Source organism: Podarcis pityusensis (assembly GCF_964106645.2).
Source record: "Podarcis pityusensis genome assembly, chromosome: 16".
In the NCBI taxonomy this organism is placed as follows: domain Eukaryota; kingdom Metazoa; phylum Chordata; class Lepidosauria; order Squamata; family Lacertidae; genus Podarcis; species Podarcis pityusensis.
The window spans coordinates 3968923-3987942 of record NC_138041.1 but is presented as its reverse complement, the minus strand read 5'-3'; the positions used below and the strand labels follow the sequence as shown (position 1 = coordinate 3987942).

Sequence of the window (19020 nt, the reverse complement as noted above, 5' to 3'; positions counted from 1 at the left end):
GTATAAAGCCAATTATACCTTAGTTTTTCCGGCTTTGTCACAGTTAGGGCCGTTGCCACCTTACTGCGCTCTCCTGGGTGGCGTGTCCCTGATTGTTCACCCTGTGTTGTGTCCTCCCCATGCAATTAATTTGAATTTATGGACTCTTGCGCGGCCGGAAGACGTGAAGTAGTAGCCACAGGCTCGGGTAGCCTTAAAAGCGGGAGGAGACACATTTCTGGAGGAGGAAGAGAGGATACCAGACCCTGGAGAAAATGAGAGGGGAAACAGAGAATGGGGGCTGTTTCTTCTCTGCCCTGTTTATAAGCTTCCAAGAAGTAATTTGCTGTCCTCCATCAGGAGCAGGCGACTGGGCACAATGGACCCACGTTGGTCTGATCTGTCAAGGAAAATCCTATGTGGTTAGGTCGGTCTTCTGCCATCTGTTGGCTTGGAGAAGCAGATGGAGCCTCCATGTACAGGAGCAGTCTACCACCGAATATAACTATTTCCTGGGGACGGGTAATAAGGGAGGGCTTGGTTGCTTGCCGGGGGGCGTCTGATGGGTTGGAAGTGGGATGCCTGATTTGGCAGGCCTTCAGTCCAATTCAGCGACGGGTCTCCAGGTGATTTCATTCCCGAAGGCAAACAGGAAGCGAAAATCTTGTTTTGTTTTATTTTTTCCCTCCTACGCAGGCCCTGGAAGCCTCGTTCCCTGGCCTTGACATTAGTCCCGGGGCCAAAATAACACCTCCCCTGGTGCAGGGTGAATTCTTCCCACGGTCCTCTGTTGTTGTTGCTGCCTTAAGTAATAATAATAATAATAATAATAATAATAATAATAATTTATTATTTACTATTTATACCCCGCCCATCTGGCTGGGCTTCCCCAGCCACTCTGGGCGGCTTCCAACAAAATATTAAAATACTGTAATACATCAAACATTAAAAGCTTCCCTAAACAGGGCTGCCTTCAGATGTCTTCTAAAAATCTGGTAGTTGTTTTTCTCTTTGACATCTGGTGGGAGGGCGTTCCACAGGGCGGGTGCCACCACCGAGAAGGCCCTCTGCCTGGTTCCCTGTAACTTGGCTTCTCGCAATGAGGGAACTGCCAGAAGGACCTCAGTGCTGGACCTCAGCGTCCAGGCAGAACGGTGGGGGTGGAGACGCTCCTTCAGGTATACTGGACCGAAGCTGTTTAGGGCTTTCAAAGTCAGCACCAACACTTTGAATTGTGCTCGGAAACATCCTGGGAGCCAATGTAGGTCTTTCAAGACCGGTGTTATGTGGTCTCGGCGGCCGCTCCCAGTCACCAGTCTAGCTGCCACATTCTGGATTAGTTGCAGTTTCCGGGTCACCTTCAAAGGTAGCCCCACGTAGAGCGCATTGCAGTAGTCCAAGTGGGAGATAACCAGAGCATGCACCACTCTGGCGAGACAGTCCATGAGCAGGGAGGGTCTCATCCTGTGTACCAGATGGAGCTGCCCTGGACACAGAACTGACCTGCGCCTCCATGGACAGCTGTGAGTCCAGAATGACTCCCAGGCTGCGCACCTGGTCCTTCAGGGGCACAGTTACCCCATTCAGGACCAGGGAGTCCTCCACACCTGCCCGCCTCCTGTCCCCCAAGAACAGTACTTCTGTCTTGTCAGGATTCAACCTCAATCTGTTAGCCGCCATCCATCCTCCAACTGCCTCCAGACACTCACACAGGACCTTCACTGGTTCTGATTTGAAAGAGAGCTAGAAACAAGGGGTGTGTGGACATCGTGAGGGAGAACGTGCATGTAGGATTCGAGTGTTAGTGTGTTTCCCTGTCCGGTGGTTTCCCTCCACCGCTATTCAGATGTGTTACTGCTGACTTGCTCCAGCTGCAGGGTTCCTATGGTGTTTGTATGAAACCTCCAGGTGCAGAGGTAGTCTATCTGAATTCTTGAGTTCTTAGGGTCGTATTTGAGAGGACAGGAGGCTGGACCAGGTCTGGACGTGATCCAGCTGCAAGTCTCTTCTTACGTCCACACCTCCGCTGAACCACGGCTTCCGTTCCCTAATCGGATTGAAGCCTGTTTGAGGGAAAGGGGAGTTTCTCAAGGAGCCGCTTGCGGACGCCATGCGGGCACGGCTCAAATTTGGGGACCTTGAAGGATCGCAAAGCGAGCGGAGGAAATCTGTGGAAGCCCACCGAGAGAACGTTGGTGGAGTATCAGAAGAGTGGAATAAATTTGATGATTATTTACTTAAATTTGTTAAGTTAAACTAACTGAAAACGGCTTGCAGACACTTAACGGGCTTAGGATTTTATTTATGTTAAGTGATGAATTAATATGTTTAATTCCATAAGGTGAAGATCAAAGGATGTTCATGTTTTAAGTTAAATGTCATAAAAAATGGGATTTGGAAATACGTTAAAAGGACATGCAATGAAATTCAACCAAGGGGAGGCGAGGAAGTCACTTAACAAAGTTAATAACTGTAATTTTCAATAAGGCTATGATTTATGTTTGTTTGCCTTGTGTGTTTGTTTGTTTATAATATCGTAAAAACTAATAAATTTTTTGGGGGCGGGGAAAGAGAACGTTCTCCCGTCCCAGGAAAAGGAGCAAAGACGCTTTGCTGAGTCACGCTTTTCCTTCCTCCTGACGAAGCTTTTCTCCGCTTGCAAAAACAGCAATTTGCTCCATGACTCTGTCTTGATTCCTCCGTCATCCTTTGGCAACAGACGGGAACCCTGGTGATCAGCCGCAGAGGCTGCCGGCCAGCCCCGCCAGAGGGATGAAGGCCGCGCATTGTTCCTGTCTGGCTGATCCCACAGCAGACAGTCTTGGGGGCTGGCTGGGCCTTCCCCGGCGGTTTGCTAAAATGATGCCCTTAACAAAAATCTCTTCTTAATTCCGCTTTGCGAAATCCCCTTCGGAAGCTCCTTCCCTCCGCCTTCGGAAAGTGCAAAGCAGTTAGCAGAAGAAGCATCAGGAGAGCATATTGCCAGATTGGGCCAAAAGGGGTCCATCTTAGTCCGGTATCCGGTTCCCTCTGTGGTCAAATGCCCCTAACCACCTAGAACTGAGGTCCAGCGCCAAGGGCCTTCTGGTGGTTCCCTCCCTGCGAGAAGCCAAGTTACAGGGAACCAGGCAGAGGGCCTTCTCGGTAGTGGCGCCTGCCCTGTGGAACGCCCTCCCAGCAGATGTCAAAGAGAACAACAACTACCAGGCTTTTAGAAGACATCTGAAGGCAGCCCTGTTTAGGGAAGCTTTTAATGTTTAATAGGTTATTGTATTTTCATATTCCGTTGGAAGCCGCCCAGAGTGGCTGGAGAAACCCAGCCAGATGGGCGGGGTACATAGCTGTCAATGTTTCCCTTTTTTAAGGGAAATTCCCTTATTCCGAATAGGATTCCTCGCAAGAAAAGGGAAAAGTTGACAGCTATGGCGGGGTATAAATAATAAATTATTATTATTATTATTATTATTATTATTATTGAAATCGAGATAGACTGCCTCTGGACCTGGAGGTTCCATCGGATTGTAAGAAAGAGCCGGTTGGATATGGCCACTGGGGACCCATCTATATAGCATCCTGTAACCAGCCAGATGTCCCAGTGGGAAGCCGAAAAGCAGGATTCGACCACAAAAGCCCCCTCCTACACTATCAATTTGCCTAATCCTCTTTCACAGCCATCCAAGTTGGTGGCTGTCATCGTCTCCTGTGGCAAGGAGTTCCACAGTTTAACTGTGTGATGCAACAGGGTGGATTTGATTTAAATCAAATCGATTTAAATCACGATTTAAATCACTAGTCAGTAAGACTTGGTTTAAATCTTTCTTTTTTTACAGAAAGACTCATTCTTGCTGGTATAATCTTAATATTTACAACCAGATGAAGCTTTCCTTTTTGGAATAATAAGTTTTCAAAGTAGTTTTTACAGTTAAATCAAAAATTACTGATTTGGTTATACGATTAGAAATACATAGACAGATAATTATGAAATTATTGTTTATATTTGGACAACTTTCCTGCGGTACTTTATTGGAAGGAGAAAAATAATCATTTCCTTAATAACAATTGAAACAATTTATTTGACTAAAACAATAACATTATAGCATATGTATCCATGTTTGTTAACTGATGTGGTTAAACAATTTTTTTAAAAACACCTTAGACTGAGTTTTAACACACATGAAAAACTTAAAATGGATCCTTATTTCCTGATGAATAACCTTTGGACTATAATGTAACTTAAATAGAAAACTATCATTGGTAAGATTTTTCCTCCAAAAGCATTTTATTTTAAAAATCCAATTGAAATTTTAAAAATCCGATTTTTGATTTTTAAAAATCATTTATTTTTATCCACTTTGGTCAGTGCTAGAAATTCCTTTTGTCTGTCCTTCAGACGTCCAGGAGAATAACTTTTTTTCTATCCACTTTCTCCGAGCCAGGGACAATTTCGTAAACTTCTATCACGTTGCTTCGTACACGCCTTTTCCTTACACGAAAATCTCCCAAACGCCACTTCGTTTCTTCATCAACCCCCAGCAACCAATTTTAATTCTTTCTTTTAATTCTTTAAAACTTTCAGTTTTCTTTGAATTAAAACCATTTCCTCCTAGATGTGCATCTCTACAGATAAACTCCTTTTCCCTCCTCCCCCTTCCCCCCCCTTTTTTTTGCAAATTGGGCATCCTCTCTGACTTTTGCCCCGCGATGCACCAGCGATTGGCCGTACCATCATTTTGGAACCTCAGGACTGCGATAGAGGAAAACCAGCAGTATTTTTATTTATTTCCAATGCCACTTTGAAACGCACCCACGCAACAACAACAACAACGATGATCAGCAACGGTTTCTGTGCTGAATGAGTCACGGGGAAAGAGAGATGAAAACTAAAGACCAAGCAAAATGCTGAAAAAATGTGGCAAAACTCTTGAGTTCTCTAGAAGTGTTCATCAGGCAAAAGGAGAGTTCTGGAGAACTCAAAAGCTTGTCACATTTTTTTTAAAAAAAACAGCAATTTTTGCTAATAATAATAATAATAATAATAATAATAATAATAATAATTTATTATTTATATCCAGCCCATCTGGCTGAGTTTCCCCAGCCACTCTGGGCAGCTTCCAATCGAGTGTTAAAAACAATACAGTATTAAATATTAAAAACTTCCCTAAACAGGGCTGCCTTCAGATGTCTTTCAAAGATAGGATAGCTGCTTATTTCCTTCACATCTGGTGGGAGGGTGTTCCACAAGGCGGGCACCACCGCTGAGAAGGCCCTCTGCCTGGTTCCCTGTAACCTCACTTCTCGCAATGAGGGAACCACCAGAAGGCCCTCGGTGCTGGATCTCAGGGTTCAGGCAGAACGATGGGGATGGAGACACTCCTTCAGGTATAGTGGACCAAGGCCGTTTAGGGCTTTCAAGGTCAGCACCAACACTTTGAATTGTGCTCGGAAACGTCCTGGGAGCCAATGTAGGTCTTTCAGTACCGGTGTTATGTGGTCTCGGCGGCCGCTCCCAGTCCCCAGTCTAGCTGCCGCATTCTGGATTAATTGCAGTTTCCGAGTCACCTTCAAAGGTAGCCCCACGTAGAGTGCACTGCAGTAGTCCAAGTGGGAGATAACCAGAGCATGCACCACTCTGGCCAGACAGTCTACGGGCAGGGAGGGTCTCATCCTGCATACCAGACGGAGCTGGTAGACAGCCGCCCTGGACACAGAATTGACCTACACCTCCATGGACAGTAGTGAGTCCAGAATGACTCCCAGGCTGCGCACCTGGACCTTCAGGGGCACAGTTACCCCATTCAGGACCAGGGAATCCCCCGCCCGCCCCCTTTCCCCCCAAAACAGTACTTCTGTCTTGTCAGGATTCAACCTCAACCTGTTAGCCGCCATCCATCCTCCAACCGCTAAGTTGAGCGCATGCCCTGATCTGTGTTTAGAAGGATCTCCTCTATCTGTCCAGTCTTAAGTCTGGTTTAAAAGATCCCAGTGTGTCAGACTAAGGCCTGGGAGAGCAGAGTTCGAATCCATCCATCGTTAAGAGGCGACATGATGGAAGTTTATCAAATGATGTACGGCATAGAGAAAGCGGATAGGGAAGAGTTTTCCTGCCTCTCTTGTGGCAACAGAACTTGTGGACCTCCAGCAAAGCTGAATGCTGGAAGATTCAGGACCGGGAGAAGAAACCTATGGAACTCCATCCCACAGTAGGCAGTGATGATCACCAATTTGGAAGGCTTTAGAGGAGAATTTAAAAGCCCAAAGTTCTCACACCTTTACACCCACTGACTCCATCTCTCTCCATCCTCCATCCAGGGAAACAAAAGGGACCATCAGATTTCAAGGATACATCCCAGCCGGGCTGGGCTGATGAGAGGGTAGGGGGGATCCTGAGGGCCAGATATATAGGCCCAGAGGGCCACATTAAATCTCCAGGTCTGAGTCTCCCTCCACCAAGTATAAACAGCTGTGGTCTAGGAATCAGACAGGCTCACATCCGCAGAATAATAATAATAATAATAATAATAATAATAATAATAATAAATTTTATTTATACCCCGCCCTCCCCGGCCAGAGCCGGGCTCAGGGCGGCTAACACCAATAAAATCACAGTACAAAATAGGGGGGAAGGGGGGGACCCATTTAAAATACAGGTTAAAATGCAATTTAAAATGCAGCCTCATTTTAAAATTGCTGATAAATCAAAACCAGAAGGGGAGGGAAACATAAGGGTCAGACTGAGTCCAAACCAAAGGCCAGGCGGAACAGCTCTGTCTTGCAGGCTCTGCGGAAAGATGTCAAGTCCCGCAGGGCCCTAGTCTCTTGTGACAGAGCCTTCCACCAAGTCGGGGCCAGTACTGAAAAGGCCCTGGCCCTAGTTGAGACCAGTCTAACCACCTTGCGACTTGAGACCTCCAAGGTGTTGCCATTCGTGGACCTTAAGGTCCTCTGCGGGGCAGACCAGGAGAGGTGGTCCCGTAGGTACGAGGGTCCTAGGCCGTATAGGGCTTTCAAGGTTAAAACCAGCACCTTAAACCTGATCCTGTACTCCACCGGGAGCCAGTGCAGCTGGTAAAGCACTGAATGAATGTGATCCCATGGCAGGGACCCCGTAAGGAGTCTCGCTGCGGCATTCTGCACCCGCTGGAGTTTCTGGGTCAGCTTCAAGGGCAGCCCCGCGTAGAGCAAGTTGCAATAATCCAGCCTGGAGGTGCGTGCATTTAAAGCTCCTTCGGTGCACTTTTAAAACACAGGGATTCCTGTCCTGCGAAGCAGAGTTTGCTAAGGATGCTGGGAATTGTAGCTCTGTGAGGGGTAAACTACATTTCCCAGGATTCCCGGGGTGGCAGTAGTGTCCTAGATCGGCTCCCAATTTTTAAACACGGCTGTGTTCCGTAGAGGGCCTGGCCCTTCTCATTTTGGTTATGCTTTGGGCACCATTCATTCATTCATTTATACAGAATAAAACTTTATTTAGAGTTCAACAATAACAAAGGGGAGAAAAACCACAGTAGTTGCAACATCAAATCATTACAATTAACCAATTTTAACATTTTATAAATACTAATAAAGAAATTATACCCACATCACTTTTAGCTTACTGAGGTTTTCATACTACACTTTTCTCTCTTTATCTTTTTCTTAACGTATCAAAAAAGGGAAGACCAAGAAAGGAAACACCAAAAGGAAAAAAGAAAAAGAAAGGGGGGAGGGGAGGGGAAGGAAGGGGGGGAGAAAAGGAAGAAAAAATACAAAGCAAAACAAACACGTTTAACTTCCGATTAGACTCATTGTATTATTATTTCTACAATTTTTTCACACACAGTTCCAAGTTATTATATTTCTTTCTTTGTTTTCTTCAGATATAAAAAAACATAATATTTGTTGTTTTACAAAGTTCATTCTGTTTCTGCCAGGAGATATTTGTTATTGTAATACTTTCCCAAATATTCTTTAAAGATCTTCCATTCTTTCTGTACTTTCTGTTTTGGATACCCTCTAATTCTCCCTGTCATCATGTCCATCTGTACATCTGTAGATATTCTATCATTTGGACCTGCAAGGGCACCATACATTTAAAGCACATTCATAGAATCACTGAATTGTAGACCTGGGAGGGACCCTGAGGATAATCTAGTCCAACCCGCCGCAATATAGGAATAGGCAGTTGTCCCGGACGGGTTTCGAACCCGGAACCTTGGCATTATCAGCACCACGCTGTTAACCAACTGACCACATGGCTTCCCGCAAATATTCCTGGGAAACGTAGTTTCCGTTAAGGGATCTGGGAACCGCAGCGCCATAGTTGGTCAGCTACAGTTCCCAAGATTCTTTGCAGGGAGGAACCATTGTTCCTTAAGCATTGTAATAGTGCTCAAAATGTGTGACCTCTGTATTTTTTAAAGATGGGGTTTTTTATTATTTGCAAGGCTGGGATCCGACGCAAAGCTCGCTCCGCTGAGCTCAGTGGGCTCAATTTTCAGTAAACACACATCAGATTGCGCAGCGGTTGTGTTATGACTTTCCGGCCCGTCGTGTGACGCAGGCAGCCGCGAAAGCTTGAGAAATCCAAGCCCCAGAGCCAGTGACCCTCGCTGAGTCTCTCTCTGTGGCAACGCTTTCAAAATGAGGAAGTGGCGTCTTCTTCATTTAGAGTTCTTTTTTTAAGAAAAATAAGTCACTCCAGTCTGGTTCTATGGAAACACTCAGTTTCCTGTTATCTGCAGAGAGCAGTCAAGTCGACCAGTAAAAAAGGAGGTCTTATCTGCCGGGTCTGATCTTCCTCAAAGGGAAATTGTGGGGCGATCTGCGTTGCAACGCCCTTCAGTAAGAAGGTGTCCTTTTAAGAAAAGGGAAGTAAAATCATATTAACAGTCTTCCCCAAAAGAGAATTTCCCCCTCAGGACCAAAACAGGGCAGGAAAGGGTTATTAAGCCTTGGACATGACAAAGGAGACAGTATAATTAAGAGATTAAAATGTTGAAATATTGAAAGCTTTATGGAAATTTGGAGCCTTCTTTGGACTATCTGGAAAATCATTAAAGTCCACAGAAGTGCGAACAGGATCCAACATAGCAGCGGATGGGAAATCGACAATGAATTTTTAAAAGGGGGGAAATAAAGGAATAATTAATTGTAATGAAGGGGAAATATAATAGATAAAAGTATGTTGTAGATAGATAGATAATTTATTACGGTCGGAGACCAGCTTATAAAACACACTTGGGGGTACAATCCCAGAAGGAAAGCAAACATTTAATACAGCAGGAAAGGGTGGGATTGGAAACATCAAGGGGAAACCAACTTATAAAAAATATTTTAAACTCATACTAAATTTGAAGTTAAATTGTTAAAAATCTTTGAAATTCAAATTAATTGGCCAAAAATACCGCACAGCCTCTGCGATCCTAATACTCGTAGCTGATACTGTTTGCAGTTTCTTGCTATATACATAGAAACGCAATGCTGTCGTCACACAGCTCCCATTGGAGGATTTGCAGCGCAGGATTTGCAGGTAGTCATAGCTCAGCCTCCCATTGGCCAATCTGTCGTTCCTCAACAGGACCCTGGATTCGCCAAGGGTGGGCAGGGTTGCTGAGCGATTCAAGCAGAGGGGGGCAGCCCTTCATATAAAAATAAGAGCCTTGTTGCAGGATCAGACCAGTGACCCATTAACCCCAGCTTCCTGGCCATACAATGGCTGCTATGAGACCAGTATGCTGAGCTGATCCAGAACGCCTCTTCTGACACCTTCATGTTCTTAAGGAATATTTAAAATCTCCTAAATGACTCTCTCTTTCCTCCCTTCCCCAAAGGTAAACTTCAAACAACGTCCGAGGAGCCTTATTTGCTTCTGCCTCGCTGTCAGGACACGAGAACGAACTCTGCAAATCTCCGCCGGCGTCTTTTCTCCAGAACGGCGGAATCGTCTCAACTCGCGGAATGATCTCGGAGGCCGCCGTGTGAATTTTCTGGACCCTGCAGTGGTGGTGGTGGGGAAGAAAGCAGCTTTGGGTCGCAGCGGTCGCAGAAACCTTCCGGCATAGAGAGGGATCCGGCACGCGGAAAGGGGTCCGGCTTACCAGTATCTGAGAGGAGATCGACCCACTAGGCGGAAAGCTGGAATCCTCAACGAATATGAGTGATTTCTGGCACAAGCTGGGTTGCTGCGTCGTAGAGAAATCGCGGCAGGTGAGTCGTCCCGAATCTCTTAGCCCTCTTAGGTGCAGAGAACAGCAGGCCAGAGAGTTGGCAAGAGTTTTTTTTAAGGATTGAAGTTTTTATTATGTTTTTAGATACAGTGGTACCTCAGTTTTCGAGCGTCTCGGAATCCGAACGTTTCTCAAACGCCGAAAACCCGGAAGTAATTGCTTCCATTTTCGAACACGCCTCAGAAGTCGGAACGGCTTCCGCTGCCTGTTTTTCCATTTTTCCAGTTGAACTCTCAGCCAGCCCTTTGCGCCTTGGTTTTCAAACGTTTCGGAAGTCGGACCATCTTCCAGAATGGATTATGTTAGAGAACTGAGGTACCACTCTATACTGTAAGCCGCCCAGAGTGGCTGGGGAAGCCTGGCCAGATGTGTGGGGTATAAATATTATTATTATTATTATTATTATTATTATTATTATTATTAGTTCCCCCAAGAGGGGTTGACTGCTAGCTCTGGGAGACGAATAGTGGGGAACAGTCGCCTGACAACTCTTCACACCTGTAACAAACTACAGTTCCCAGAATCCTTTGGGGGAAAGCCTTGACCGTTTAGGGTGGTATCAGAGTACATTGAATATACAGTGCGACGGTGGCTTGAGATAATGACTGTTTTTGTTACCAACACACTGGCAAAGTTTCCTGCAGCCGTTTATTTGGACGGATCCTGTGGTTTTCACCTGTTTCGATGGTACAAGGTATATCTTGACTGGGTTTCCCCAGCCACTCTGGGCAGCTTCCAGTGAAACGTAAAAAGGCGATAAGACATCAAACATTAAGTACCGTCTCTTAAATCACATAGAGATATTTCGGTAATTAATCCCGAACAGATCTAATGATAAATACAGAGAAATTGCCCTCATCCGATCCCTCATCCAATAGCTCAGTCAGTAGAGCGCGAGACCTTTAATCTTGAGGTTGTTGGTTCAAAGCCCCCATTGGGCAAAAGATTCCTGCGTTGCAGGGGGTGGACTGGATGACCCCTGGGGTTCCTTTGAACTCTACAATTCCATGAGTCTATCTCAGAGACAGCTATGCTTCTGAATACCAGTTGCTGGAAATCGCAGGATGGCAGAGGGCTCTTGTGCTCAGCTCCTGTTTGCGGTTTTCCAACAGGGATCTGGTTGGCTACTCTAAGAACCAGATTCTGGACAAGAGATGGGCCCCCTTTGGCTTGATTCGGCAGCCAGGATCTTTTGGTGTTCCTGTGGAACCTCCAGGTCCAGAGGCAGTCTATCCAGATTTCCAGGTTCTTAGAATAGAATAGAATAGAATAGAATAGAATAGAATAGAATAGAATAGAATAGAATTTATACCCCGCCCATCTGGCTGGGTTTCCCCAGCCACTCTGGGCGGCTTCCAACAAAATATTAAAATACAGTAGTCCGTCAAACATTAAAAGCTTCCCTAAACAGGGCTGCCTTCAGATGTCTTCTAAAAGTCTGGTAGTTGTTTATCTCTTTGACATCTGGTGGGAGGGCGTTCCACAGGGTAGGCGCCACCACCGAGAAGGCCCTCTGCCTGGTTCCCTGTAACTTGGCTTCTCGCCGGGAGGGAACCGCCAGAAGGCCCTCAGCACTGGACCTCAGTGTCCAGGCTGAACGATGGGGATGGAGATGCTCCTTCAGGTATACTGGACCGAGGCCGTTTAGGGCTTTCAAGTTCAGCACCGACACTTTGAATTGTGCTCGGAAGCGTACTGGGAGCCAGTGTAGGTCTTTCAAGACTGGTGTTATGTGGTCTCTGTGGCCACTCCCAATCCCCAGTCTAGCTGCCACATTCTGGATTAGTTGTAATTTCCGGGTCACCTTCAAAGTAGCCCCACGTAGAGCGCATTGCAGTAGTCCAAGCGGGAGATAACCAGAGCATGCGTCACTCTGGCGAGACAGTCCGGTTCTTAGGGGCATTTGGCCTCTGTGAGAACAAGGGGGGCTGGATTTGATGGACCCCCTTTGGCCTGACCCAGCAGCCGGACTCTGCCAAGTGGCGCTTTCAATGCGCCAAAGGCCTTGCTTGCCTTCTGGCTCAGGCGAAGCCCGTTCCCGTGTTTCCTCGACTCTGGTGGTGATGTTTTCCTTCCGCCCTGTTCCTCCCTCTCCCCCCGCAGCCGAAGAAGACGCGGCGGAGAATCGACCGCAGCATGATAGGGGAGCCCATGAATTTCGTCCACCTGACGCACATCGGGTCCGGAGACATGGCGAACGAGGGTCTCCCCATGGTAAACCTCTGTTCTCTTTGGCGGTTCGGTTTGGGTTCGGAAGGAGTTGGGCGTTTCTACACAGCAGATACAAACCTTTCCCATCCACTTTAGCAAATGGCAGGAAGTGGGTTTTTCATTAGGTTCTATGAGGAAGGAAAGGTTTGCCCTCGCCTGCCCTCTAGCGGCTGTTTGAGGGCGACAGCCAAACTGGCCTCATTTTTAATTTTGGTTTTGTAAAGTTTTTTTTTTAAATTTCATTTTATAACGTATATAAACCAGAGAGAGCAGTTGCAGCCACAGATGCAAATCTAAAGAGGAGAAACAAAACTGTAAATCAGTCATGTAGAATGAGTTCAGTTGCACATGGGTTTTAAAAAACAACAACCAAAATCCCAAACATTTTCAGGCTTGTGATGTGGACTGGTTTAGCTGTAAAGGAACGCATAATCATATTTAAAGTGTCTGTTGCTTCTGGTCCTTGTCAATATCTCAAATTATGCATAATTTGCTCTATTATACCGATATTGCAAAGCGAGCGATACCAAGTGCAAAATTCTGGGCTGTTTTCTTACTAGCCCATCCGCCAAGATCATATATAAGGCCAGTTCTTTTGACAATATATCTCCCTTGGTATCATCAGAAATATTTGACGGCATTAGTTTTGGACAGCAAACCCTCGGTTCTTTAGTATTTTTCTGAAAAATTATTTATACATTTTTCCATTGCAAATTTTCACATTCCATTCAATTTACTCATACAATCAGAATCATCGACTTCCCCTTCCGTGGTTCTGTATATATACCCATTACGGCTGCATTTTTAAATTGCTCCATAAATTCTTTTGTTCTCCTTCCGCCTCGTATCTTTATATACTCTAAAGTGCTGAGTTTACTGCCACCCTGCTAAAGTTTAACCTGTTAACATGATTCTTCAAATATCCTGCAAACATTTTCCTCTCTTCTTTAAACACTCCATCTTCCTGATTTCTTTAGTAATATTAGGGTTGCCATATTTCAAGAAATCCGGACACAAAGGTTGTTGAGCTTTTTGGGGGGAATTGCCCAAAGAAAGCTCTTTTTTTGGAAATTGTTCAATTTTTAAAGGAAAGTTGCTGAGCTTTTTTAAGGGAAAAACCCAGACGTATGGCAACCCTCGTAATATTTACCATTTGTGTCAAAGTTAAATTCCCGCCATAAAGGATGAGCTGTGCTGAGCTTACTGCAACCCCTTCAACAATGAGGTGAGATGGAAGAGGACGTTTTTGACATTTGCCAGGGAACAGAGAGCCTATTAAACAGGATCAAAAGCTGCAGCAGACAGATTTTGACAGTTTCAGAACTCCAGGGCTGGCAGAATTTGGGCTTGCCACAGCCTGCCCTCCCCTTTTGCAAACATGCCTCTGTGTGCTCCTGGGCTTCCTCGACCAGCTGGCGCTGAGAGACTTGTGTGCGAAAGGGAGATCCGAACGGCAGCCAGACGCCGCACCCTCGCTTCTCCAGTTGAGATAGCGCCAGCCAAAAACCCTCCCTGCCTTCGCCACCCCGACCGCTGCCACCCCCAGTGCCAGATTTTCGTATAAGCTAAAGAAGCTATAGGGCCCCACTCTCTTGGGGACCCCCAAAAAATTTAAAGGGGGGGGGAACTGGATGTACATTTGCAAAATATAAGAGAAAAAACAAATAAAATAAAACCTACATACAGCAACCGTGTTTTGTGTTGTGTAGGCTCCTAGGATGTAAGTCATGGGCTAGCGAGTTCTTCCTGATCCTTAGTCCTAACCTCGACCTCTTTCTCTCTCTTCCATCAGACGGGCGCAATGCATGAAATGAGATCCAAATGCGGCCGAGATCGACAGTGGAGCAGCTCCCACGTTTTGTAGCTCTGTGGTGTTTCCCCCGCTTTCTCTTCCGTGTAAGTGCCTTGCTAGATACGAAAATCCCTTCCCTTTTTTTTAAAAAAAGTTATCCATCTGATCATTAAGGACTAGCTGCTTTTTCTGCCATAGAGGCAGGAGTCCTTTCTCCCTGCCCAAGGTTTGAGCTGTAGTCCCTGTGGGAGTGTTCAGGGAGGCAGGAGGGGATATATTGTTTATTAATACCCTTCCGAACGTGCGCTAGCAAGTTCTGTAACAGGCATCCCCAACCTTTGGCCCTCCAGGTGTTTTGGACTACAATTCCCATCATCCCTGACAACTGGTCCTGTTAGCTAGGGATCATGGGAGTTGTAGGCCAAAACATCTGGAGGGCCAAAGGTTGGGGATGCCTGTGCTATAATTTAGCAGAGTTTTACATCCCCCTTTTAAACGCAGAGCAGATAGCTGGTTGCAGGCTAGTTTAAGCCTCTTACTATTAGGTTCCTGGTAAAGGGACCCCTGACTGTCTGTCTGTCTGTCTGTCTGCCTACCTACCTACCTACCTAAAGGTAAAGGTAAGGTCCAGTCGTGACTGACTCTGGGGTTGCGGTGCTCATCTCGCTTAACTGGCTGAGGGAGCCGGTGTACAGCTTCCGGATCATGTGGCCAGCATGACTTCTGGCGAACCAGAGCAGCACACGGAAACGCCGTTTACCTTCCCGACTGAGCGGTACCTATTTATCTACTTGCACTTTGACGTGCTTTCGAACTGCTAGGTGGCAGGAGCAGGGACCGAGCAACAGGAGCCCACCCCATTGCGGGGATTCAAACCGCTGACTTTCTGATCGGCAAGCCCTAGGCTCTGTGGTTTAACCCATAGGATCCTAGTAAGTTCCCAAATATCCCTCTTAAAAGAATAAACATGCCACAATCTTGTTTAAAGTACAGTCATACCAGTTACAGCTTCAGGTTGTGCGATTTCGGGTTGTGCACCACTCCAAACCCAGAAGTACTTCCAGGTTTCAGCGCTTGTACATGCGCAGAAGCGCCAAATCGCAACCCGCACGTGCGCAGACGCGGCGCTGCGGGTTGCGAACGTGCTTCCCGCACAGATCACGTTCACAACCTGAGCGTCCACTGTATATATAAAAGTTTACTCACATCATCAGTTCACAGTTGGATCCCTGAAGGCAGACTTAGTTACAAATATGTAGATATGGATCTACCCCATATAGGGGGGTTAATCCCAGTGACTGCAAACTGGCAGTCGCTGCAGTTCACGCGACGAAAGGAAGATGGAGAAGAAGGGGGGGGCTGCGTGCCTTGTGCTTTTGTTACCTGCACAGGTAAAGTCACACCCACCTCTAGTCACATGCAAAAGGAAGGATGCTCCAGCCCAGGAGGAAACAGGAAGTTTTTGACCGGCTGGAACAAACATCCCCTTTGCATGTCCACTCTAGGAAAACAAGGAATGTTGTATTTGACTGCTACCTAAGTATCACATCCCACAGTCCCCACTGCCCGGAGAGCAGCCTGCCAGGGAAGTCTTGAGTTAAAATATATAGCTTAGACGCTGTTTTCTAACTAGTTTTCACTTCCCCTGCCAATTCAGGTGGAGGAGCAGGAAGGAGGTGGAGAGGGAATGCAATTCTTCATTCCAATCTCTTTTCTTCTCGCAGGTCCCGGGCAAATTAACAAATCGAGAAATCCCAAAGAAAGAAATAAGTATGTAAAGAACCCTTGCGCGAGTGGCCTGCTCGGATCCTGTCGAGGCAGGTCAGCGAAGCTCAGAAAAACACCAAACACCCTTCGTAACTTATGCAAACTGATTCCAAATCGGATCGGATTTTCTTTTTCTAAAGAGCGTCAGCAACAAACGCAGCAGCTTATTCCTCCGCTAATTTCCGCCTCCCAGATTTGCATAGAAAGATTTGCTGAATCCAACACTCCCTTAGCTGCCGCTTCCTCTCTCTCTACTCTCCTCCCCCCACAAAAAATGCAGAAGCATCTCTGAACCATCAGTCTCTCATGCCGTCCTTCGTTTCGTGGCTACCGCATTTTGCTTTTTCAGAACCTGGCAAGGAATCGGGGCGGGCGTTGGAGGGAGATTGACGCCCGGGGCTTCAGCAAGCATCTACGTCTGCAAACATGCCATCCATTTAAAGCACATCCAAAGCCTCTTCCACATGCACACCCCCAGGCCAATCACCCTGGGAACTGTAGTTTGCTATGGGTGCTGGGAATTGTAGCGCTGTAGGAGTAAACTACAGTTCTCCGGATTCTCAGGGTACATGTGCTTTAAATGTATAATGTGTGTGCCATTTTGCTTCATTTTTTAAAAGTGCATTCTGTTTTATCCCCCCCAAAAAAAATCTGGAGAGGAACTTATCGTAACTGGGTTGTGTTTTTTTTTTTACATGGAAGTGTAATCACTGGATTTTTGGGCGTTTTCTGGGGAGGGGGAGAAAGATCGACCTTTCCATGAGGCACGGTTTTTTTTAAAGAGCAGGAGGCAGAGTGCCAACCCTGCTGGAATCTCCCCTGTGAAAGCCTTGCTGAAATGACTGGAAGGCCCGCGAGAGTGTGGTTAGTGACATCACAGGCACTAGCCAGTTGCCACCTTCCAAAATTGGCCAGCATTTTGCTCCTGCTCCTGAAGACCTCTTCTCTGTGCCAGTCACTAAAGATGGGGTGTGGCCGCTTTTGGGTTTCCTGCGGCAAAGCATCCCACACGCAGGGCGGCCTCTGCACGTTGGACTTCCTCTACCGAAGGGCAGCAAAACGGGAGAGACGATGTTTGACCAGGCAAAGCGAGAGAACGAACACGGAAGATGGAGAGGATCCGGTCCGGATGATGGCAAAGTCTTGTCACCTCTTTGGCCGCAAAGCATCATGAAGGGAGAAAATCTCTGGATCACATCAAGGCAATTTTGGAACTTCCTTTTATATGTATAAAAAATGCAATATTCCTGTTAAAAGCTGGGCAAAGTTCGTCATTCTGTTGGGATAGGGACATTTCACTGAGATCTTGCTTGGACTGCAGGAGCCTTGATCCTCAGTTCTTCCCGTCGAATCATGAATGTTGGGCTCTAGAGGCACTCAGACTACAACTCCCAGCAGCCCCGGCGCACCCAGTGAGGGAATTATGGGAGTTGTAGTCCGGCAATTTCAGGTGGGTGGCAGATGCTTCCCTGCACCCCCCTCCCCAATTTCTGGAAGTTCCCCTCTCTGACCCCGTGAAATTCTCCGCAGAAACATCCCCCCATCTGATCGCTAAGGACTAATCCTGACTCTCCTCCCGAGGGGTGGAGAACCTCAGGCCAAATCCGGCCCCCCGGGCTGCTCTGTTTGGCCCTCGGAACTCTCCCTAGGCCACGCCCCTCTCCACAGGCCATGCCCCCTCTCCGTCCCTCCTTCGCATCCTGAATGATGTTCCCTGGTTGGGATTTGTCCCTAAACTCTGACGGGGACACAGAGAGAGAGCACTGTGTGAAAATGTGCAGGGACCAGCCCACTGCACAAAAGCGAAAATTATATCCCTTGCTACGCCCGTTTTTCTCCCTGGCACCACTGCCCACAGATGGCACGCTGCCCCCGGAAGGAAATTCAGCCCTCCGGCGAGTTCCTCGCTCCAGAATTACTCCTTCTTCTGACTGAATGGGGTTTCCCAAGAGGAGGAGGAACTCTGAGGTGGGGTGTGTGGGAAGGGCGCTAGGGGCTGGTGTTGGGGGAGCACTTCAGATTTCAAATTTCTAGGCCTCATGAGGCTCTGGCACCGGATGGCGGATCGTTCCCACCCCTATTCCTTCTCTCTCGTTATTATTAGCAGGGGCGTTGCAGGAAATATGAAGCCAGCGAGGCTGAACTCTGGAATCGCTTTAGGGTTCCACTGCAAATAAAATAAAATAAAAAGCCCACATCTTTCTGTTCGTTAAAGGAAAAAATAGTATGCTTAGCTTTATTGAGCAATGCCAGCTTTGCTTGTCTGTTGATGCCCCCCCCCAAAAAAAACCCATCTTTGCTTTCTCACATTAAGATGAGGAAGACTTCCATCCATTTGCTCATTACACAACAGGTTTGAAATATATCAGAGTCTGCCTTCATTTCTATGTGCGCTGGCCAATAATTTTTTACTGCCATTTTTCCACCATTTTTTTTTTAAAAAGTTAACAAATGCAGGAGGGCGAGATTCAGCTAAGCCAAGCTCAGAGTATACCTCTTGAAACGCTCCCTTGCTTTCCCTGGGTCTCCTCTGAGTAGGGCTTACGTCTGATGTCACCCCAGAGGTTATCAGATAGCTGGGAATTGACATTTAGATCCTAGGGGTGAGGAGCCTCGATCCTTGAGGCCAAAAGTGGCCCCCAAACCTCTCTGCCTGGCCCTCGGAACCATCTGAAGGCCACGCCCCCTCTCCCCAGGCCACACCCCTCATTGGCTCTCTTTCACACCCTCCTGGAGCAACCTTTTCCTGATTCGAATTCGGATCCTGCCTCCTGCTTGCGTGGATGTAGGATGGAAACTAACCTACTGCACAGAGGCAAAGTTTGCACTCCTTACTCAACTGATCCCCCCCCCCCCCGGCACATTCGAGCCGAAGAAAGCCTCTGGAACTGTCCTTTCGCTCCAAATTAATCTCAAATCTTGATCATCTCCTGAAGGAAACCAGTTTAAAAATACAGCTATGCTACAATGCCTCTGTCTTCCTGCTCCCCGTAACTTTGGACCCACTCCCCTCGAGCCACAAAAATTTCTGGTGTGGCCGAGACCGACCACAACAAACAGGAGATT

At 46.9% G+C, this 19020-nt stretch overlaps 1 protein-coding gene across 1 annotated transcript in view; it reads left to right on the top strand.

Annotated features, from left to right (window-relative positions):
- The window catches only part of CDC42SE1 (CDC42 small effector 1), a 45031-nt gene extending 26643 nt beyond the window's left edge, over positions 1–18388 (top strand). The window contains exons 2-5 of the mRNA XM_080984959.1: positions 9789–10164; positions 12288–12398; positions 14188–14291; positions 15912–18388. Coding sequence (XP_080841085.1) covers positions 10111–10164; positions 12288–12398; positions 14188–14259 — 237 coding nt within the window. The 5' untranslated portion in view covers positions 9789–10110 and the 3' untranslated portion in view covers positions 14260–14291; positions 15912–18388. The remainder of the gene's footprint in view (positions 1–9788; positions 10165–12287; positions 12399–14187; positions 14292–15911) is intronic.
- Positions 18389–19020: the final 632 nt, after the last annotated feature.